Here is a 24,673-nt window from a genome sequence, read left to right as displayed (position 1 = left end):
TCTGCAGCTACATTAGGTGCTCTATAACAAACCCCAACAATTAGGCTATTTGAGATTTTAGCATCTACTTTTATCCATACAGCTTCTTTACTTTTATTTTTACCAGTGAGCTCCCTTGCCTGCAAGTTTTCCTTTACGTACACTGCAACACCACCTCCCTTCTTGCCTATCCGGTCTCTACAGAACAACGAATAACCTTCCATATTATATTCTTCTCCATCATTATCGCTCATCCATGTTTCAGTTATTCTTATAAAGTCATGTGTCTGATGAAATGAAAGCCTCTAAATCATGAATTTTGTTTCTAATACTCCTAGCATTTAGATACAGACCGCAAATGGTAGGCCTTTTACAGTGCCCATTTTTATATTAATTGGGGCTTTCTGTCTCTCCCCACCAATATTCTTAACTAACCTCCCTGCCCTCCCAGTCCCTAGTTTAAACATTCCTCAACTACTCTACACATATGTCTTCCCAACACACTGGTTCTCCTCTGGTTCAGATGCAACCCATCTGGCTTGAACAGGTCCAACTTGTTCCAGAAGATCTTCCAATGCCCCATAAACCTGAACCTCTCTTCCCTACACCACCATTTTAGCTATGCATTTAATCTCCTTATCTCAGCTAACTTAGCCTGGCTTGCACGTGGCATGAGAAGTATTCCAGAGAATACCACTGTGGATGTTCTGCTTCTAAGCGTATCCACGACTTCTATCAATTTATCCTGCAGAACAGCTCTCCACCCCTTGCCTATGTCATTTGGTGCCAACATGCACCACGACCACTGGATCCAGCCCTCCTGGGGCCAAAAGCCTGTCTACATGATTCAGAAGGTCCCCGACCTGGGCATCAGGCAGGCAAGACACCGTACAGGACCCTCTAAAATGGGTGCAAACATAACTATCTATACCTCTAATAATTGAATGCCCTACTACCACAACCCCCCTCCTCCTGGCGGTAGGTAGTTCCTTGGTGCCCAAGGGCCCACCTGCCTCCCCAGTCTCTTCCAGCTCTAAAGCTGGAAGCACCTGAAAGCGGTTAGACACCGTCACTGTGTTTGTCTGTTGCGCCTTGCTTTCTGATTTTATATAGCCTTGCAAATCTACACTGGTGTCCCTGGACATGTGTTGTCCCAATTGGGGATTCCGGTGAGAAATATAAGGAGGTGACTATGGTAAGTAACTTCAAAAGGCTAAAAAACATGATGGGAGCAGATGGATCAATGTGGTATAATAAACTCAATAAATGTCCTGACCCCAAACGGGGCTCTACGGGCAGGTTTTGCAAGTGCATTAACATAATTAAAAATAATAACGCAATATTATTTTAAAATTGATCGCATGCATTAATGCGTTAATTATCCACATACATTCCAAATCAGGTGCTAATGCTTTATTTACTGATGCTGTGTCTCCTGTGAACATCACTAGCTAATGGACAGTAAAAGAACAATCTTATTACAGGCCAGAAGCTATTTTCCCATTGGTTTCTTAGTGGTGGTGAGTCCCTGGCCTTGATGATGGGCCAGCTTTCTCTGTTGGTATGTTGAAAAATAAAAAGGGTGGTGACCCACCTTCGTGCAGAAAGAGCAGGGGGGAGGAGAAAATTTAAATGGTAGTATGGATAAAGTTCAGGGCTAGAAATGAGGAGCATGGACTGTTTGTTTGAGGCTTATTCATATGGATAGATCCTGTCTATTTTAACCTGGCTACCTTTATTTTATAGGCTTTATATAAAAGGAGGAATAAACCGCGGCTGACATATGGAAGACAGGCGGAGAAGGTAATACTTTATGCCATATTCTGTGCAGTACTGTGTGATTTGCTGTGGGCCAGCTCATTAAAATAAGTGCTAATTAATTATAATTTCTCTTACTAATAGACTGCACTTAAAGCTAAGTTCTGTGAAACATTGAAGACTCGTCTCTTTGTGTATGAGAGCAGAAACAAATTAAAATTTATTCTGTCATGCTGTTGTATGCATGAATTACGTATATTTTGACATATTTTGTCAGATTTCCCTGACCCAGAAGTAAGATGCCAAACATGTGGGGGTATCTTTCCAATTTGGTTACACGTATGAGCGTTGTTGGGGAACTCGGTGTGCAGCTCTGAAATGACATTGACATTTTTGTTGAATATCACTGCTTAATGGTACTGCTGGTTTAACTTTAAGCTCTAAAATGCTAAACCGCACAGTCAGCTTCCAACATAAGAGCTCTGTGCCTGTAATGGACTGTTTACAATGCTATGATGAAGTAATGCCTTTTGACTTTAGGTAAAATCTTAATAACTGAACACAGCATTTATTCAGCAGTGTTCAGTATAGGAAGTGTAATGCACTAGGGCAGCTGCTCTTTAGGCAGCTAGACATCCAAGCACTCTAAAGAAAAATAAGAACTGTGTAATGCAGCTCCAGAAGAGACATTACATTGTCTGGTATATGTGTGAAGCATGTGAATAACCATTCTATTGAGCATCTCAGTCCTGTGCTCCTGCAGGTAACTGTCTGCAATCTTATCCAGCAGCAGTGCACAGAGTCCTCTCTCTGTCAGCCAGCTACCAAGCTGTCATCTTCTGCTTCTCAGTGGGGGTAGGGGCACCTTTAAGCCCCATGTGGTCCCCTCCTGACTGAATACTTTTTGAGTTGCTGTTATAGCTCTCACAATGCTTACCTGGAAGCACCTCAATTGTACCTTCACACACACACACACACACACACACATACACACACACCTTAAATATCTAAATTCAAATACAAAACACTTAATGCATAACAAATAAAACCTACTCAACTACAATAATGTAACACTGAATAACTTAACACCCTAACCCTATACATGTCTACATGGGTCTTTCAGGAAACACTATTATATAATCCGCGGCTTTAGCACATATTAGACACACACACATCACTCCTGCCTTATGCATATCCCTCTTTTCTCTCCCTTTCTCCATTTTGCTGTCTCACACTCCTTTGCTGTTTACAGTCCCTTAGCTCTCCACTTACTGCTAGTCCTTGTCTGCTTGCCTGCTTTTTAGTGCCCTGACTTCCTGCTGTTCCCCAGTCGCAGTCCCATGCTGTCACGTGCCCCAGTTGTTCCTCTGGGTCAAAGGCCTGCAGGATGCTGGCCAGGGCGTTCATGTTCTGCCAGCCAGCTGCCTGCCCAAAGCTGGTAATGAAAGGCACATGAAGCCATGAGGTACAGGCAACCTAAGACGGAGTGAGAGAGGGGCAGGGACATCCGAGTGTCCACCCACCTGCCTGCCCCTATGTATGGCTGTACACACACGTGTTTGTGTGTGCGTTTCCCGCAGTGCTGATCTCTGTTCCCATCATTTATCATTCCTCATTTAAGCCTCCTTATTGTTGCTGGTGCTGTTCATGTTCCAGTCTGAAACTGACCCACCCATCTCCTCATTACTCTTCCGCTCATGCATGACTGAATCATCCCTGTTTCCTTCTCTACTTCCCTCCCTCTACTTGACTCTCCCTCTATATACACTGCCCAAAAAAATTTAATGAACACTTTGAAAACATATCATATTTCAATGGGGTAAAAAAATCATGCTGGATACCTATACTGATATGGACTGGGTAATGTGTTAGGAACTAAATGATGCCACATCGTTTGATGGAAAGGAAAATTATCAACCTACAGAGGGCTGAACTCAAAGACACTCCGCAAATCAAAGTGAAAGAATGATGCACCAGGCTAATCAATTTTGCTGAAATTTCATTGCAGCAACTCAAAATTGTACTCAGTAGTTTGTATGGTCCCCACGTGGTTGTATGCATTCCCGACAATGTTGGAGCATGCTCCTACTGATCTCCTGGACAGTCTGAGGTGCAACTTGGCAGCGTTGGATGCACCAAAACATAATGTCCCAGAGGTGTTCTATTTGATTTAGGCCAGGTGATCATGGGGGCCCGTCAATGGTATCAATTCCTTTATCTCCCAGGAACTGCTTGCATACTTGCGCCCATGAGGCTGGGCATTGTCATGCACCAGGAGGAACCCAGGGCCCACTGCACTAGAATAGGCTCTGACAACAGGTCCAAGGATTTCATCCCGATACCTAGTGGCAGTCAAGGTGCCGTTGTCTAGCCTGTAGAGGTCTGTGCATGGATATGCCTCACCAGACTATCACTGACCCACCACCAAACCGGTCATGCCGAACAATGTTACAGTCAGCATAATATTCTCCATGGCTTCTCCAGACACTGTCATGTCTGTCACTTATGCTCAGGGTGAACCTGCTCTCGTCTGTGAAAAACAAAGGGCACCAGTGGCGGACCTGCCAATTCTGGTATTCTACAATAAATGCCAATTTAGCTTCATGGTGCTGGGCAGTGAGCACAGGGTCCACTAGAGGACATCGGGCCCTCAGGCCACCCTCATGAAGTCTGTTTATGATTGTTTGGTCAGAGACATTCACATCAGTGGCCTGCTGGAGGTGATTTTGTAGGGCTATGGCGCTGGTCTGTTCCTCTTTGCGCAAAGGAGGCGATACTGCTGATGGGTTAAGGACCTGCTGTGGCCCTATCCAGCTCTCCTAGAGTAACTGCCTGTCTCCTGGAATTTCATCCATGCCCTTGTGACTGTGTTGGGAGACACAGCAAACCTTCAAGCAATGGCACATTGATGCACCATCCTGGAGGAGTTGGACTACCTGTGCAACCTTTGTAGTGAAAGAACAGTCAGAAAAGATGAGGGGGAAAAATGCCAGTGGCCTCCACCTGTTAAACTATTCCTGTTTTGGGGGTCGTCTCATTGTTGCCCCTCTAGGTGACCTGTTGATAATTTCATTAACACCAAAGCAGCTGAAACTGATTAACAACCCCCTCTGCTACTTAACTGACCTGATCAATATCTCAGAAGTTTAACTGAATTGATGCTATACTCTGATTAAAAAGTGTTCCTTTAATTTTTTTGAACAGTTTATATCCAAAGGACTAATTGCATCATTCTCATGCAGGTTTTTTTTTTTTCGTCTTCCCCATTCTAGGTACTCTTTGCTTGAAAGTGCTGCAGCCCTGCCATCCTGCCCACCTGTATGGCTGCGAAACCTGCTCTCTCTCTCCTATTGGCCATCATGGCCTGGACTGGGCGGGCCCGCTCCTCGCCCACTGTGCTACTCCGTCCCCGAGAGAGAGACAGAGATCCTGGTTCCCCTGGAAGCATCAACATAGCAGTTATCTACTCTGGATCATCCTTGCACCCGGAGCTGGGGGTTGATGGGATAGGCATGGAGCCAGGGATGGGAAGGGTGTTGCCCCCTAGGGTTGGCTACGGACACATTGCAGGGAGCATCTCAGAGAGCGTGGTGACCCAGTATGGCTCTGCCAATATGATCTGGCTGGCGGTGAATGAGAGCAGCCCCCAGAGCCTCCTGCTGCAGCTCTGTGACCTGCTGGCCACACGGCCCCTGCAGGGTTTAGTGTATGAGGATGACCGGCCCCCATCCATGCCCAGGGGGCCCCTGGCCCCGGTGCTGGAGTTTGTTTCTGCCCAGACATCCCTGCCAATCGTGGCCGTGGGAGGCGGCGCAGGCCTGGGAAGGGAGCCACAGGTAAGTTGGTTGCTGGGATGTATACCTGCCTTGTTGAAGGATGTGTTAATAGGGTTGAGTACCAATTTTTATACTATTGGTATGTACTGGACCATACTACAGAATACAGATTTCGGTACTGTCAGAGTCAGCGCATGTCCACCCCTGCCTTTCGTGTCTCTATCCCGTTTGACCAGCAGGTGTCGCTGGCCATCTTGCCTTTTCACTCCCTGTCTAACCCTTGTGTGTTCCCTTGCTCTCTGGACTGCTGCATGGCTCAGAGGATTGAGTGTGTGATATGGAGGCTATAATCATATAGTCTTGAGTTTAGCATGTTTTGGTTTTATTTTCCTTAGGGTTTGGTATTGTTTTCTTTGTCATTGCTTTGTGTTCCTGATTTTGGTCTTCCCTGTTTGTGCACGAGTTAAATATCTTCTGCTTGTGCTTGTTCCTAGTTTTTTCCTAGTGTAATCAGCCCTGTGTTATGTTCCCTAGTTTCTTGTGCCAAGTATTAGTAATTTATTTCCCCTGTTGCTTGTTGTCCTGTGCTTTGTTGATTGTTTTTGACAATTCACACCTGCCCTTTATTAGCCCTCGTTACCTGTGTATTTAAGTGCTTGCTTTTGTTCATTTCCCCAGTCAGTCATTGTGTGTTCATGTTGCTGTGAGTTTGTGGCTTGTTTTATAATCCTGCTACATGTGTTACTTTAGGAGTCTTAATTATTTTTTTCTGTTTGCTTTTTGATCCCTCATGGTTCTTTTTGTGTTTTTTCCCCCCTGTGTGTTCTGTTTTTTGTTAATAAACCCCTTTTGTTACTAAGCCGCCAGTGGATAGTTGTCCTTTTTTACTGCCTGCGCCATGCCATGCCATTACAGGTGCCACTTAAATGTCTGAGCTGTTGATTGAAATGTTTGCCTGGTGCTCAGACAACAAGTATCACTGTTAGGGATGTAATGATACACTCAACTGACGATTTAGTACGATTCACGATTCTGAATTCACGATACGTTTTTTTTTTTAGCAGAATGAGCTTCAGGCAAATTTATTAAAAAATATTCCTTTATCTTCCTAGACTGTGCAAAATGTGTCCTCTTCTTAACAGTACAACTGAAATTTAAAAATACTGTTTAAAAAAAAATCCCAAATCAAAATAAGTATGTGTGTGTGTATATATATATATATATATATATATATATATATATATATATATATATATGTATTATTTATATATATATATTCAAATAAATAAACTAAGGCTTGCATGTGCAGCTTTTTAGCATGGTTTGCCCTTTTAATAATCTTCGTTCAGCTCACTGTAGAGCCGGTGGACATGCTGAAACATGTTCATTGTGCTATTTCTGTATGTTATCAGTCTTTTGCAATGTTTGCACACAGTTTTTGTCTTGTCTGTGCTTTTCTCGCCGTTTTCGTTTGTGATTTCCAGAAAGATAAAATGCTGGCACACCGCTGATTTATGATTGGGCAGTGCATCCATCCATCCATTTTCTGAACCCGCTTAATCCCAACTGAGGTTCGGGGGGGGGCGAGCCACGGGAACAATGGGCGCAGATGGGAACCAACTTCGGCCAGTCGCCTACACACCACAGGGTGCACATACTCGCTTAGACTCACCAATCAACCTATCCTGCACGCTTTTGGACCATGGGAGGAAACCGGAGCCCCCCGCGAAAACAGGGAGAGTGTGCATACTCCACATAGAAAGGACCCGGGACGAATGCAGGACCTTCTAACTCTGAGGCAGCAGCACTAACCATTGTGCTACCGTACCACCTGATTGTACGCAGTGACATCGACGTCGAAGTGACGTCGTGAAATAAAATGTAATATTATACTAGTTTTTCTAAGTACTCTGAAGTACTCCCATAATAGCGAGTAATTTTCCACATCAGCCAGTTTAAATCGTCATATATTTACATTGATTCTTAACCGATTCGTGATTCATCGTTACATGCCTAATCACTGTACATCAGTTGAAATTACACTTTGATGTCATTAGATGACTGCCATTAGCTAATAGCTACCTTAAGAAACACGTTAAAAGGCTGAAATCTAAAAGGCTCTATTTCACTGAAAAGGATTCTGACACCAGGATGTTTTGTCAAGTGTGTTGTATTAATTATATGTAAGGTGTTAAGTTAATAAAGGCCTGTTGTTCAATTTTAAGTTCAAAATTACCTTAGAAATAAAAAGCTATTATTATTTATTAATATTATTATTTAATATTATCAAGCTTTGGTCTGTGCTTTTTTTTCCCTTAAAAATACTGGGTCAGGCACCGATTTAGCAGCGGCACCATTTAAAAAGAATCATTTTAGCACCGGTATCAGAAAAAACCCGAATGATGCCCAAGCCTGCACATTAAGTGCTGTTTGTATGGCATCCTTTAGCGGCATTAGAGGTGTGAGCTACACTTTTAGAGTCATGTAGATGTTGCAATGCCATATTTAGTACCATGGATGTTGGTGATGACAGTGATGTGAATCAGCACACCCACTCGCATCACTGATAGTCATGGAAGATAGAATCTGTTTATCACCCAAATTCCACTGGGTATTATTTTTCTGTACCTCCCCCCCCCCCCCCGGCAGGAGAGTGGCTCAATTTACCTGCAGTTCAGCTCCTCGACTGCGCTCCAATTAGAGGTTATTTTTGAAGTTCTAGAAGAATACGACTGGACATCCTTCTCGGTTGTTTCTACACGTCACCATGGCTACCAGGACTTCCTGGCGATGATAGAGGGCCTCACGGATGGCTCCTTCATCGGCTGGGAGAAGAGGAGTGTGGTGATGCTGAACCTTACGGATGACCCAGGGGGGGCACGTACACGGAGACAGCTGAAAGAGAATGAGGCGCAGGTGAGACACTCTGAAGGAGTCCTCTTCAGCACAGCATCCCCTAAAAGTGTAAAAAAATCTCCAAACAAACAACTCTGAATTTGGTTCAGGCACCAATAAGCAAAGACGCTGATTGCGAGCATAAGACCCAGACTTTGAGGCTCCACCCTCATATCCCTGATCTCTGTCCTCCGTGCCTCTCCCTTCCATACTGCTGTATATATTCCCTATGTAATGCTCTTATTTCCCTGCTCTCCACCCTCTGTGTCTCTCCCTTCGATAATACTGTATGGATTCCCACTGTAATGCCCTTGTATTCCTGCTCTCCACCCTCCTTGTCGCACCCCTCCCTATTAGTGTAGTTTACTCTATTTTCCCTGTACGTCCCAGGTGCGCCTGCTGTACTGTTCGCACGAGGAGGCCGAGCTGGTGTTCAGGGCAGCCTGGGCCTCAGGTCAGGCTGGCCCCTCACACATGTGGTTCGCGGTGGGGCCTGCCCTGTCTGGCCTTGGAGTGGAGGGACTCCCCAAAGCTATCTTTGCTGTCAGGCCTCAGGGCTGGAGGGACGAGCCACGCCGAAGGATCGCTAAGGGGGTGTTAGTCCTGACCCATGCAGCTGTGGCTATGAGGAAGGACTATGGGGCCTCAGCAGAACCTAGCTTTGCTGGCAACTGTCAGACAGACAACAATCAAACCCAAAGGCTGCCTGGCAGGATCAGGTGAGCAGTGCCAGCATCCAAGAATTCTCTGATGCCTGTTTAATATAATTTGGGATTCTGCATTTAATAACACTGATGAGAAGAATAGTAGGGAATAATAATTGATGCAGTTTTGCTTCTCCTGGTTGTTAACTTTACCAGATTTGTTAATGATGCCCCCCTCCCTGCCCCCCAGCGCTGCCCTTACTTCTTAATGCTGTCACTACTGACTTAATGCTGTCCCTACTGACTTAATGCTGTCCCTACTGACTTAATGCTCTCACTACTGACTTAATGCTCTCACTACCGACTTAATGTTGTCGCTACTGACTTAATGTTGTCACTACTGACTTAATGCTGTCACTACTGACTTAATGCTATGTCCTGCATGATGCCCAGTAACTAGGTATAACCCCCTTTTCCTGAGAACGGGAAAAAAAAAATCAAGGACAAATTGCACAGTTCCACATACATACAAATATTCAAAATAGTTTCCAGAATAGCATTGCAACTTTGCCCTACAGTATAGGTGAAATGTCTCGATTGCTCCTGTCAGCCCACGGACAGTCTGATTAATCAATTAATCTTAAACTGTGGAGGGTAATCCAGGTCCAGCTGAGTACTCTGTGACTGTAGCTCTCTCTGCTCAATTGGTTGGTTGAAACAAAATCTCGGTATGGATTTCTAATATTTGGGCCTGTATTACCCATCTCTGATTTTAAAGACCACAATGAATTGAGTTATCAAGCACTGGAAATATAGTAGATATTTGTAGTATTTTTCAGGTCCTCGAGTAGGTGTTGGGGAAACCCTATTGCGTGTGGGTGGAAGAATCACCATTTTCTTCGTACCGAATCGATTTTTATACCAAATCTCGTTGTGGTCAGCACACAGCTCTGTGGAATGATGCCATCTTTATGCTTAGCCTGCCTGCCTGCCTGCTTCCTTCAGGTACTTCAGTAACATTACACTGGGTGGACGTGATTACTCCTTCAACAGCGACGGCTATCTGGCCAACCCCTCTATGGATGTCATCTCTTATTCACTGGGGAAAGGATGGGAGGAGGTGAGCACTACAATTCAGCTGCACATACCTTTCAACACATAGTGCCACAGCAAGCAATATCAATAACGCAAGCGGATTTGGCCCCTGGAGCTCTGAGCTGTTGCCTCTTTCAGATGAATTTGTAAGCTGTTTTGTTCCCTATCTTGAGATTATGCTATAGAAGGGAAGTCTTGTTTTTAGTATGCATTCAGCATCCCCTGTAAAAGCAATTTTAGGGGAATGGTAGACTGTATTTTCCTGGATTTTGCTAAAGAATTTGTGGATGTTTTCAGTGGATACCACTGCATGGCATTTAGCCTGTCCTTGTGGACAAGAGAGCCATTAAAAGTAGCCTGCACATTTGCCCGAGGCAACAGGAGCTGAAGGCAGATGCTTGAGTGCCTCCCCAGGGCAGGCTCATTAGAGTGGGGGAATGAGGCCAGGGGCCAGATGAACACTAGTGCTATAAAAACTCATAGAAGCTGCTAAGAGCTTCAGAGGGGTCATACAGTTATTTAAATGCATTAGAAATTTTGCCCATCATTGTGCATCCCAGAGGATCTCCGCATCTCTTCAGTGTTGGAGTGGTCTGCCTTGGACCATGGAGACTGACACTGATCTTGTGTTTTGGTGACCCTGCATGTCAATTAGGATCCTGTATCCCCACAACTGCCCTATTTAGACAGTTGCACATTCACTCTCTTATCTGATCTGGCTATCGGTTTAATTGCTGCAACACCAATCTTTAATTGTCTTTAAATATTTTTATGATGGGAATATATGTGACAATCCATCTTTGCCATTTGACTTGGTGAGGGTCCCTGGCAAATTTCACTATTATAATACTTTTTTGAATCATGTAAGTAACATTAGGGATGGCTTTTATCACATAAAATAAACAGCAAAATTTGCTATTAATGCTGTATATAATTCATTTTTTTTTTGGCAGAAAAATATTGACCATAGGACCTCATATTCTTCATTTGTCAGGTTAAGAAGTTGAGATCTATAAGATCATTTGTTCTTTCAGGATTTTGTTTACTTTTTAAACATTTCAACATGGCATCTTTCCACAGATAAAGAAAACAGCAGCTTGTAAGCTGACCTCCATCAGGACAGAGCCACGTCTTTCTGATCCCTTAGCATCTTTGCTGTTAAGGCTCCCTGTGGTTTTGCTCTTTCCTGCCATTTCTCCAGCTCATCTCCCGAGCCCAGCCAGACAGCCTGCTGTAGCTTTTGTTATGATTTTATCTGGCACATAATTGACCAAACATCTGAAGGAAGCTCCTTTTATTTATTCCCCATCTGCTAATGGCCTTCTATTTTGTGCTAGGCACAGGACAGTTGTACCTCTCTCTTGGTTTTTCTTTTAAAGCTGCTTCCTTATTATGTAATTTTTGCTTATCATACACCAGTTAGCTTCCATTTTGAAAGGACTTCTGGTAACTATTAACATTTTCTATCAAGGGCAATTTGCATAATAGCTAAAAATTGCAAAAGTGTAATACATATATAAATAAGTATACATACAGTGTGTATATATGTGTGTATGTGTATATATATATATATATATATATATATATATATATATATATATTAATGCTAAGGGAGATGGCTGATGCAGTAGTGAGAGCAGGCTCAGCACAAGGGTTTATTCTGATTACTGTCTTTGCTGTTCATTGAGCTTAATTAAGCTGTGCTGCTTATTCTGCCACTCAAAACAGGAAAACACTGGTTTTGAGTCCATTGATTGATTACCTGAGATTGTTGAGTATATATTTTCCTTGACCAGGCCTTACCAGAAATCAATCAAAATAGTTTCCTTACTGTATATATTTTATTTACTGTATATATAATATACATTTACTATATATATATTTTAATTAATACTCTTCCCAGAGCTATTCCTTAGGGAGGTAAAAACAGAGGAGGCCATTTGGCCCATCAAGCTCATTTGGGGAGCACTTAGCTGATAGCTCAGAATTGTTAAAATCTTATCTAGCTCTGATTTAAAGGAACCCAGGGTTTTAGCTTGCGCTACACTAGCAGGAAGACTATTCCAAACTCCAACTACACGCTATGTAAAGAAGTGCTTTCTCAAATTCATTTTAAAATGTTCTCCCGCTAAATTCCACTTATGGCCATGAGTTCTAGTATTTAAACTAATATTGAAGTAGCCATTTGGCTGAACAGCATCCAGACCTGTTAGAATCTTATACACCTGGATCATGTCCCCCCTTAGTCTCCTTTGCTCGAGGTTAAACAGATTCAGCTCAGCTGACCTCTCCTCATAAGACATTCCTCTAAGACCAGGAATCATTTTTGTAGCCCTAAGTTGCACCCTTTCCAAGGCAGTAATGTCCTTTTTAAGGTATTCTAGTTACACAAAATATTCTAGGTGGGGTCTTACCAAGGAATTATATAATCTTAGCATCACCTCTCTTGACTTAAACTCCACACACCTAGAGATATAACCCAACATTCTATTGGCCTTTTTTATTGCTTCCTCACACTGGTGAGAATGGGACATGGAAGCATCAACATACTGTACACAGCTACCTTTATTTCAGTGGAACCCATAGAATATCTGTACTTTATATTTCTGCTCACTGCATGGATTACCGTGCATTTATCTATGTTAAATTTCATCTGCCAGGTATCAGCCCTACTTAAATCAAGATCCCGTTGTAGCCTCTGTGTTGCTAGATCAGTAACTGCTACACCACCCACCTTGGTGTCGTCTGCAAATTTAACTAGTTTACTGTATGTATTGCTGTCAATATCAGTAATGTAAATTAGGAACAATAGTGGTCCTAAAATTGAACCTTGCAGTACCCCACTATGAACGCAGGCCCACTGTGACATTGTGTCTCTAATAATAACTTGCTGCTTCTTGTCTGTTAATCAGTTTTCAATCCAAACTGCTACAGTTCCTAAATCCCTGCAGCTTTGATCTTAAGCAAGAGCTGTTTGTAGGAGATAACATCAAAAGCCGCCTGGAAGCCTTTGTTAGCCTTGTAGGTTTTTTTGTGATAAACTCCTCTTGTAACTTCCTCAACGAACTCAAGTGAATTAGTTAAACAGGACCTACCGCTCCTAAATCCATGTTGGCTATCCCTCAAAATATTATTTGAATCCAGATAATCCAACATTTTCTCTTGGATTATAGCTTCAATTATTTTTCCAGTAATACTAGTTAAACTGATTGGCCTATAGTTTGCTGGATTACTTTTTAAAGGGGACTTTTTTTGAATATGCGCATTATATTAGTATGCTTCCAATCAGAAGGTACCACACAAGCAGATAACAATTTCTAGAATAGTAAAGTTAAAGGTTGACTAATAACATCCCTCATTTCTTTTAGAAGTATAGGTAAGATGCCATCAGGGCCCTGCAATTTATTTATTTTGAGTTCAGCTTTGTACCACATCAGTCTCAGTTATACATATATTTGTCATAGACGACGCTGTATTTGTACTAAATGGTGGTAAGTTACTCATGTTTTGTACTGTGAAGACCCGTGTAAAATGATAATTAAACTCATTTATTATATCAATTTAATTTTCAATTATTAGGCCCTTAGTATCCTGCAAATTAGTGATTTCAGCTTTTAGAGCTCTTTTGGAGTTAAAATATTAGAATAAACTTTTACTGTCATCCTTAGCCTCCAATGCAATCTTTCTTTCAACATTCCTCTTGGAAAGTGTAATGTTATTTTTTAACTCAACCCATAGACTTAGATTCTCCTGCTTTATTTTGAAATCATTAGTTATTTTCCATTTATGGAACAGAGCCCTCTTCCTCCTGACTATATTCTTAATTTCCTTAGTAAAATGCCTAGTTTGCAGTTTTCTAGATTTAGTTTTGCTGGAAACAGGTATGAAGTCCTCTTGCACTTGCCACAATGTGCTTTTAAAATATTCCTATGCCTATGAACATCTTGTACAACCTCTGCTTCCTCTACCTCTCCTCTGGTGGAAAGAAGTCACCTGCCTTAATCTCAAGCTGTCTAAGGGCTTGTCTATTTATACTGCACTGCAGTTCCCTTTTCTGATGTTCATGTGCCATGGATCATTACTCAATATTAATTTGGCATAAACTGCCATGTAACACGAATACAGGTTGACATTTGACAGATACATCTAAATGAGATATTAATTTCACAATTAGGAGTTAACTTAAAGGGGGTTTTACTGTAGAGTTTAGTTTGATCCTTAATTGGGAATTAGTGTAATTCTGATCCTAAAACTATTAGGTGGGGTCGTGGGAGAATGGGGTGTTGAAGCTGCGCTACCCGGCCTGGTCCCGCTACGGGATCTTCCTGCAGCCCCCGGATGATGCCCAGCACCTGCAGGTGGTCACCTTGGAGGAACGGCCCTTTGTCATTGTGGAGCCCGCTGACGCCGCCACCGGCACCTGCATCCGTGACTCTGTGCCTTGCCGACTACCCCTCAACACCAGGTTGGGCATCTTGATGGATGGGACAATGATGACCCATGATATCTTTCTTTCCCCTTCATCACCTGTCTCCATTTTCTCTTTCCAGTGCGGTTCTGGAAGGGGTCGTGCCAGTGAAACAGTGCTGTAAAGGATTCTGCATCGATGTCCTCAAACGACTGGCCAAGATAGTTGGCTTCACCTATGACCTCTATCTAGTGACCAATGGAAAGCACGGGAAGAAGATTAACGGGGAGTGGAATGGCATGGTGGGAGAGGTCAGGATAACTTAGTATTTATAAATGAAATATTATTTTGCCAAGTATGTATTATTTAATGCCTAAAATTGTCTTGCATCACCTTGTGTACTTCTTCAGACTGAAGTTTGATCAGACTTGGACCAGACTACATGTAGCATGTGTTCGTTTCTGACTGCAGCTCTTCTTGTATCCACTAGGTGGTGTACAAGCGTGCCGACATGGCTATTGGCTCTCTGACAATCAATGAAGAGAGGTCAGAGGTTGTGGATTTCTCTGTGCCCTTTGTGGAAACGGGCATCAGCGTGATGGTATCCCGCAGCAATGGCACTGTGTCACCATCTGCCTTCCTGGGTGAGAAATTAAAGCCATGGCAGGGATTTGGCAAATAAGAGCAAGTGGGCATTCTGACAGAGTGGGGCAGATGTTACAGTATGAATAAAGCATCAGCATTTAAATGCCATTGTGTTCCAGAGCGATCCAAGCAGTGTATTAGTACTGAAAAAGCCACGTTTTCCCTGTGAAATGACAAACCATGCTGTGTGCCCAACTATACTGCTATATAGCATTTGTTTATCAACAGGCACCCAGTACTGCAACCTGTGGGTGTCTCAGAGGCTGTTTACCAGCTGGTGGGCTTGTCCAGTTTACCATGACTCGCAGTAATAGGTTAGTAACGATGCCCCCAGTCTCTCAAAGGGTACTCTTTCAAGGCACTATTCTCTCTGGTGTGTGCAGTGATTAAGAGAGTGTAGCATACAAAGGGATGTGAATCAGCAGAGCACATAAACAGCCTAAAACAGATACAGAGACTGCTGAAAATGGCTTGTAAACTGGGCATATTTTCATAAACTGGAAAAGACAGCTGAGAAACTTGGTTTTCTTTGACTGAATTAAGAATGAACGTTTGCCTCTGCAGTGTTAAATGAAAAATTAGCAAGGGCTCTAACCTGCATTGAAAATTAAAAGAGATAGTATTATAAATGGACCTGCTGTCAATTTAAAGTATTTACTTATTACTTCATAAATGTATGAAAGTCAAATTTTTTTATGTTTACGCTCTTAAAGCATTGCATAATTTGCTTAGGTAGTTAACAAAATGATTATTGTTTGTAGATGTTTATGGTCTGCTGAATGCTGTGACATTTTTCAGTGCTGTTATCGAGAGTGTGCTTCTGGGTATCTGAAAAAATGAATTAGGCTCTGTGTGTTTCTTCAGCATGTAAAGGTAATGTCATCCTTGAAAATGAACTGAGTCTCATGATTCTATCTCAGTTCCTTAACCGCCTGCGGCCCTTATATAGTGTGAAATACCACCTCAAATTCAGTATTATATAACTACATTCATATATTTAATTGTGGATAGGAAGAAGATAAAGGGAAAATCCAACTTTAATCTAAAATTAAACTAAAGAACAGAATGGAGACTTCAAAGACATTTCTTTGGTTGCTAAGTACAGTTGCTATGTGTTACATTCTAGGCTACTGGGGTCCACTTCCCATACTGAACTCAGTATTGCAAATTGGAATCTGTTAATAAGTTTGGGTACTTGCTATATAGATAAATGTTTTTCGGTACCACTTTACAATAAGGCCCCTAGATGGTAGTGACTCATTAATTAAAAAAAAGCTCATAATTTGTTTATAATTATCTATTAACGATATTCAAAGTGTTATAACCTAATTAATAACCTTGATTATAATCCATTCACAAACCCTTTATAAGGGTAGTCTTATTGTAGAGTAGTGCTTTTTATTCAAATGTACCATGGCACTTTTGCATTTAGATTCTGACTGTTTTTAAGATGACTAAAATCAATGTTTGTAAGCTCATTATTTTATCCTCATTTTCAGTTATCATTCAGTATCTTGGATTCTTTTCACATTAACATAACATTCAAGAATATGCATCAATGAGCCAAAACATTATGACCAACCAAGTAAACTGAATAATGTCAATTATCTAGAAACAATTATGCATGTCAGGGTCTGGGATAGACAGTAAGCTAGCACTCGGTGCTTGTATTTGACATGTGGAATGCAGTCGAAATGGGCAGGGGTCATAATGAGTGACTTTGACAAGGGTCATATCATTATGGCCAGACGATTGGGTCCGGTTGGGTCAGACCATCTGTAAAACAGCAGGGCTTGTCACCATGAACCGTTGACAGTGTGTTGGGTGGCCAGGATTCGTTGATGCTGGATGTGAAAGAAGAGTATCACATGTGGTACAAACCAACGGAAGAGTTACTGTGGTACAAATTTTGATGATGATCACAGGAGTAATGAGTCACAACCCACAAGGCATCAAGCTTTACAAGGCATTGTTGTCAGCGGTTTGTGGTTTTTCCCTCATCAGACTCCCACTCTCACCACAGCTGATTGTGAGCACAAGAAAAACCATGCCATTTGAGGGATACTCTGACCTATTCATCTGATCATAATGATTTGGTCCTCATCAAATTCATTCTGGTTTTTACCACTGCTCGTTTCTTCTGCATTAAAAGTGTCAACTACGAGTACCGAATGCTAACTTACCATCAAATATCCCAGACCTTGACATGCACCAATTTTTTTTTTTTACATTATTCACTTCACATGGGGATGCACATTTATTTTGGCTCATTGGTATATATTTACAATTTCTTACTTCAAATTTCATGTTGCTCTGTCAGAACCATATGACAGAAAATGGGTTCTTTATTTAAATGAGTTTTATAAACTTAACAACTTTCATCTTTAAATTTAAATTTCATCTCTCTCCTGATAGGGTGACATGACATTTTATTGTATTATGGCTATCTATATATAGATGAGGATTTTTTGAAGCGTGGATGACATTGTGTTTAGAATGGCTCTTTTGCCAGAAGTCGTCATCTGGAGCGATCTCTCTGCATGCCATGGATTTCTGTTGCAGAACCCTACAGTCCTGCCGTGTGGGTGATGATGTTTGTGATGTGCCTGACCGTGGTGGCGGTCACAGTCTTTATCTTCGAGTTCTTCAGCCCTGTGGGATACAACCGCAGCCTGCAGACTGGAAAGAGTAAGAGCTGCATCTTTTCATCTTATATAATGGCTATGGTTCATGGAAACCTGCCTCATGCCTATTGCTTCCGGGATGGGCTCCGGACCCCCCGCGACCCAGTGGGATAAGCGGTTTGGAAGATGGATGGATGGATGGGTTCATGGAAACCATTTTCGTGGCATATCTGAAATATGAATTACTGGCAAATATGAATTACTCTCCTAATCATCCCATTGCTGTTGCATTGTTTTGAATGACACACCAGTAGCTGTTAAACTGGTTGTTTTATTTTCTCTCTCTATCTTTTCTGTTTCTCTCCCCCCAAATGTCTGCCCCCTCTCTTCCTGCATCCCCTACCACCCCCAACCCGTGTCAGAAGCAGGAGGCTCCAAGTTCACGATCGGGAAGTCCATCTGGCTACTGTGGGCTCTGGTGTTCAACAACTCGGTTCCTGTGGAAAACCCCCGAGGAACCACCAGCAAAATCATGGTACTGGTGTGGGCTTTTTTTGCCGTCATCTTCTTGGCCAGCTACACTGCAAACCTAGCTGCCTTCATGATCCAGGAGGAGTACATCGACACTGTCTCTGGACTCAGCGACAGAAAGGTGGGTGACTTACTGTCATTAATAAGTACATTCTTATCAACAGTGTTGGTCAGTAACACGTTACTCAGTAATATATTACAGTAATATTATTACTTTTCCCAGTAATGGCAAGCGTAAGGGATTACAATTTCCGAAACACTAATAATATTACAGTTATTATTTCAGTAACGCAGCGTTACCACGACGGGTGAACGCAATCAGTATTTTGTTCTAAATATGTTATTTTATGATGCCGTAATCGCACGACAGATCAGACTAGATTATGCTCACCACTATCCAAAAAGCTAAATAAATCATGGAGGATGATCGAGAGGTGTACTTTCAGCAGCTGGAAGTATAGTCATTATTTCAACTTTGTGTCAGGTAACAACAAACTTTGTGCCAGCAGCAAAACGCTTTCAATAGTGAAAAACACAACATCTAATTTACTAAAACATTTGATACGACAGCACAGTGGCAAAGTGAAGCTTTTGAAAAAAATGCCGCCAACCGACAGGCACATACAGCTGGTAATGCATGCACTTCAGCTAAACAACAAAAACTGTGTGTACATGTATATGTGTGTGTGTTTCCCATTTGTCTTTGAAAATTATTGTTTACTGTTTTTTATATATGGCACGAAATACAGAATAACACCACATTCAGGCTCATATTGTGTCTTCATATATGTGTGTGTGTGTGTGTGTATACACAGTTTGTGTAACTTCCAGATACTCTCAGAACTCGGAACAGTTTCTTTTGGCAATGTTTGTATAATTTTAATTAACCTTCTTTTATGTCTGTTTTATATATATATATATATATATATATATATATATATATATATATATATATATATATATATATATATCAGATGATATTGGATATTTGTTCCAATAAAGTGGATTCAGTTCTAAATGGAGCTTGCTAATCATCTTGTATATTTTCATTATTATGCTCTGCCTTTGAATAATCCGAAACAGACAAAATATGCAATTGAAGGAACAACTGGACATGTCTTTCAGCTGATTTATCCTTAGGGCCATATGAGGGATGCAAACTGAACTAAAATAATTCAGTCCTCCATTGGTTAAGGTCATTGATAATGAGGCCAAAGTAAATGGGCAGAGGTTTTCATGGTTACTACAATCTGACACTAGCATTAATTGATTTATACACCATGGAAGGTGATTTAGGCTCAGATGATATATTCGAGGTAATGAGATCAGGAACTTGAGATTTCTCTATCCTCAACAACCTACCTTAATAGTTTTGTAGGAGCTGTGAGCCTACTGCCTTAACAAGTACTTTTAAATTAGTAAACTCAGGTATTCGAGCTCATAAAAACCTCGATAATGTTAAGCACACAACATGGTGTTTAACAATGACAATGTGCTATTAGTTAAGCATGTAACAGGGTAATATTTTCTATCAGCACCTGTCAGTTACATCAGATTTTTCATATGCACTTTTCCTGCTCCTTTTTGTTTATTTATCATATTTTGTTTATCATTAGCATAAGCATCCACAAATGCTGCCCCTCTTTGCGTCCTCTGCTTATTCATCCTTCAGGTTTTATGGTTCCAAGGGTGTAGGTTTGGTTTCAATATTGGTAGGGACCCAATCAGAAAAACACACACTCATACATGGTCTCACATACATATGCAGACACACATACTGTACATGGTCTCATTCACATATGCAGATACACTCACAGACATATACACACCCACATAATGTTTGTATTCATATGTTTGTTAGCATCATTCATTAATTTCTTTGGGCATAACCCTCATACCAACAATGACTCTACCCAGCCCTAACTTCAATTCAATTCAGTTCAATTTTATATAGCGCCTTTCACAACAGAGATGTTCCAAAGCGCTTTACAGGGTTGTGTTGTGATACATAAAACTGAATCAGAGGGAGATACAGAACAGGGAAGAAAAGGAAAGAAAGAAATTGAATAAAGAAAGCCAGAAGACAACGGAGGAGAGGAACCAAAAACTCCCAAGTAGGGAGAAAAAAACCTCGGGGGGGTCCAAGGTCAACTGGCTGCACAACCCCCCTGAGCATACTGACATTACTGAAACCAGAAAAGAGTAGACATGTTTGCTAAAATGGAGGTATATGCTGGGATTAAGAATGAACATGCGTAGACACATAACAAACATAATAGCAGCCGCCATAGTTATGGTGTGTAGGTTGCGGGAAAGCTAAACTGAAATAATGGGTCTTCAGTCGAGATTTAAAGGCCGTGACCGAATCGGCATCCCGAACAAAGGCTGGTAAACCATTCCAAAATATAGTGGCCCTGTAGCAGAATGCTTTACCATCCACTCTCACTTTATATGTGGAATGACAAGGAAACCTACGTTCTGTGAACTGAGTAGACAACACAGCTTTTAAACTTGAAGTAATTCTGTGAGGTAGGCAGGAGCTAGACCATTAAGTGCCTTATATGTAAGTAGGAGAACTTTGAAATCAGCTCTAAACCTAACAGGAAGCCAATGCAGGGAACTAAGAACAGGGGTTATGTGTTCAAACTTGCTGCTCCTGGTGAGAATTCGTGCTGCTGCATTTTGAATACGATGCAAGGTATTTTGTGTGCAGTGTGTGCTCCCAGATAATAGAGCATTGCAGTTCTTTCACCTACTGTATACAAAGGCATGTATTAATTTCTCAGTGTCTTGAATAGTAAGAAATTGTTGCAACTTGGCGATTTGGCATAGCTGTATGAAGCACGCCTTCGATACTGCATTTACATATGATTTAAATGAGAGGCTTGCATCTAAGATGACACCTATGTAGTTTATGGGTTGAGCTGCTGAGGGAAAAGTTCAGCCCTTTGGAGTGAAGTGCAGAGATTATACAATTCCTATCTGCAGACCTGCCAACAGAGCATCAGTTTTCTGAGCATTTAGTGATAAGACGTTTTCCGCCATCCAGGTTTTAACCTCGTTAAAGCAATTAGCTAAGGTGACAATGGGTGTGGTGTCGTTAGACGTAACCAAAATGCATATTTGGGTATCGTCGGCATATGGAGTGATGGTTAACATTATGTTTTCTCAGTTTGTTTCCTAATGGCAGCATGAAGAGGGAAAACAATAAAGGATCCCTGTGGTACCCCATATTTGACTGATGACATTGATGATGGAGTACAAGTATTTGACACTTGAAAATATTGATAATGATTGGTTAAGTATGATTTAAACCACCTCAAAACATAAAATTAAACATAACCCAACGTCAAATTTGAGTCTTTCTAATATGACAGAATGATCAACCATCTCAAAAGCAGCATTAAGGTCCAGAAGCATTAGCACAGTCGCACTGTCAGCATCAGTTACTATTATGTCGTTTATGACTTTAGTCAAGGCAGTTGTTGTGCTGTGTCCTGGGTGGAAGCCCGACTGGAAACAGTCCAGTATACTGTTTCTCTCCAAGTATGAGTTAAGTTCAGCAGCAACTGTCTTCTCCAGAACTTTAGACAAAAATGGTACATTCAAGATAGGTCTGTAACTGCTGAGTACATGTGGATTCAAACTTGGCTTCGTCAGTAGTGGCCTGATTACTGCTACTTTCAGTTGGTCAGGGACATCACCAGCAATGGAATGATAACAGGGATGCATTCAGTATGGCAGTTATAGGTCTTGCCAGAACTCCCGAGGATTCTTTAAGAAGCTTAGTGGGGATTGGGTCCAGTGGACACGTGGTTGATTTAATTTTAATTTGAATAGTTTTTAGCTCTTGTTTATTAATTAATTCAAAATCATTGAGTGTGTTTGCACTGAAGTTAATTGTGAGCCATTGGGACATGTTTGTAATTTTATCATTAAAGAAGTTCATAAAATGTTGGCTACTAAAATTACTCGGTACCAGAGGTTCAGCCTTGTCTATTAGATGAGCTATTGTTTTTTTAAACAATAGGTATTGTTTTTTTACCTTTTAAGGGTAGCGAGGGTTATTTTTATTGCAATCAATGAGGTTAGAATAGTAGGCTGAACATTCCCTATGAAGGGCTAGTTTGTATTGTTGCACGCTGTCAGACCATGCCAACTTGAACATTTCTAAGCTCGTGGATTTCCATTTGAGCTCCAATATGTGGCACTCCTGTTTGCAAGAGCGTGTGTAATCTTTAAACCATTGGGAGTGTCTGGTGGTTTTTACTACTTTATTTTTCAAAGGAGCCGTTTCATCTAAAATCTGTCTAACCATGGTATTCAAGTCATGGGTGACTTCATTAACATCTGTACTAGACAAGAAGGTCACCAAATGCCCTACTGCATTAATAAATCATAGAGAATTTCTATCATTTAGGTTAGGCGTCCTAATAATCTTCTCTGCTATAGTCAAAAAGGGTTGCTCATGATAATTAGAAAACGTTCCCCAAATTCTGCCAGAAATGAAATGTATGATCCCGGTGTTCTATAAACTATAAGAATATAGATGGGTGGGTCAGACACCAAGTGGATTAGTAATGCTTCAAATGTTATAAAATCTTTGATAATCTTAGGTTCAATTTTTAACATTGTGTTAAAAATAGTTGCCAGGCCACCCTCACGCCCAGAACCACGTGATTTCTGTACAAAACTAAACCCATCAGGTGAGGCTTCAACAAGAGGTTTAGTATCTGTGGGTCTGAGCCAGGTTTCAGTTAAAAAGCACAGGTCTGCACCAGTTTCCAGCACCATATCATTAACAAGAAGTGATTTACTTCCTAAAAACGTTCAATAGTCAGGGACGGATTATGGGTTGTGTGGGCCCCTGGGCAAAACGTTCGCGAGCCCCCCCCCCCCTCAAAAAAAAAAACAAAAAAAAAACGCCAGCATTGTCTGGGATGACTAGTTGCTACGTCATCATGCCACTTGTGGGTCCAAACTAGTGCGTCGTACGCGTACCGTGTTGTAAAAGCAGAATGATGTTGACAAAACTATCTTTTGCCGCTTTTTACCTCGGAAAAAGTGAAAAGAAGGTGGCTTAAGTTGATACAGTAAATTGGATCTCAAATTATAATCAGTACAGCCTAATGCCATTACCTCACGTTAATGTTAGCACCAGGTTACCCATCTCTGTTTATAGAGACAGGTAGCAACGTAGCACAACCAGATCGTACCATAATAAACATTATTTGTTTGAATTATCCAGAATGTGCTAGTTCGAAATAGAAATGTCTATAAAAGTGAACCAAAATGCCATGTACCTGTTATAATCTGCAATTGTTGCTTTGCAGCTTTCCCAAAGAAGACAATTGCATCCTCGTAGCTAGGGGGAGGTCATATCATGCGCAGGGCCAGGAACAAATAAATTCAAGGACACCAACAGAATGAAATGGTAAAGTAAGCGAAATCACAAATACTACCCACCCGTGTCATATTTAATAAACCAATAACTTAGATAAACAGCAGGTTTACACGTGGGTTGTCAGAATGTTGTGGAGAAGTGCGCTGGTGTAGTTGAGAGGTGGCTGGGCGTTAGCTTGCCAGATGCAAGTTGACGTATAAATCTGACGATGGTATAAGGTGCAACAAATAGACCCAACAAGAAATATGATGCAGTCAAAATAATATGTGCTGTGAATTTCTTGCCAACTAGAGCCACGGCGGGCAAATGATAAATGAAACCTATTGTCCTACCTTAAAACTTCGTAGCTACAGTTAATGTTGTCGTTAGCTGTGTGATCCTTTTGTCTTCTTGCCGGCTCATGGAAGTCTTTATCAGTTTAAATTTGCGATTGTAGATCTACTTTTATTACATTACTTTTCGTTCTTTTACTTTATGCCATATAGATTTAGGAGGGCAAGCATACTATAATACAGATTGAAACAAAAAAAAACACGTTGCGCCACGACAAGAAAAACATATCCATGATTTCAACTTGGGAATGCCCACTAGAAACGTCTACCGCACGCCCATATAATTATTTTCTTTTCTTCATTTAAATTGCTTAATTTTCTGTCAAATCCATGTGCATTTGCTATTACTGACCAATTGGGCTGAAATTAACAATACCCTTGTTTAAAAGCATGGCTTTTCTTCCCTTAGCAACCGTTGGCATGGGTAAACAAAATCAACTAAGGAATATGACCTAGCTTATTTTGCTGATAAAATCGGCAATGTATTTGGTACAATAACGTGGATTAAAATAGCATTAAAACAATGTATTGTATGCAGAACTTCCTAGAGTAGAATAACACCCTAGAATCTTTGATCCGAAT

The 24,673-nt window shown here is 41.3% G+C and overlaps 1 protein-coding gene across 1 annotated transcript in view; it reads left to right on the top strand.

Moving 5' to 3' along the window:
* Positions 1 to 18,257, top strand: part of LOC125718950 (glutamate receptor ionotropic, NMDA 2D-like) — a 53,296-nt gene extending 35,039 nt beyond the window's left edge. The window contains exons 2-12 of the mRNA XM_048993291.1: positions 1,726 to 1,782; positions 5,010 to 5,573; positions 8,163 to 8,429; positions 8,799 to 9,127; positions 10,058 to 10,172; positions 14,407 to 14,612; positions 14,698 to 14,866; positions 15,046 to 15,199; positions 15,429 to 15,514; positions 17,763 to 17,888; positions 18,247 to 18,257. Of these exons, the coding sequence (XP_048849248.1) occupies positions 5,058 to 5,573; positions 8,163 to 8,429; positions 8,799 to 9,127; positions 10,058 to 10,172; positions 14,407 to 14,612; positions 14,698 to 14,866; positions 15,046 to 15,199; positions 15,429 to 15,511 (1,839 nt within the window). The 5' untranslated portion in view covers positions 1,726 to 1,782; positions 5,010 to 5,057 and the 3' untranslated portion in view covers positions 15,512 to 15,514; positions 17,763 to 17,888; positions 18,247 to 18,257. The remainder of the gene's footprint in view (positions 1 to 1,725; positions 1,783 to 5,009; positions 5,574 to 8,162; positions 8,430 to 8,798; positions 9,128 to 10,057; positions 10,173 to 14,406; positions 14,613 to 14,697; positions 14,867 to 15,045; positions 15,200 to 15,428; positions 15,515 to 17,762; positions 17,889 to 18,246) is intronic.
* Positions 18,258 to 24,673: the final 6,416 nt, after the last annotated feature.

The sequence above is a fragment of the Brienomyrus brachyistius genome, chromosome 23 (genome assembly GCF_023856365.1).
Source record: "Brienomyrus brachyistius isolate T26 chromosome 23, BBRACH_0.4, whole genome shotgun sequence".
In the NCBI taxonomy this organism is placed as follows: domain Eukaryota; kingdom Metazoa; phylum Chordata; class Actinopteri; order Osteoglossiformes; family Mormyridae; genus Brienomyrus; species Brienomyrus brachyistius.
The sequence above is the reverse complement of the archived record's forward strand: the minus strand, read 5'-3'. Positions and strand labels throughout refer to the sequence as shown.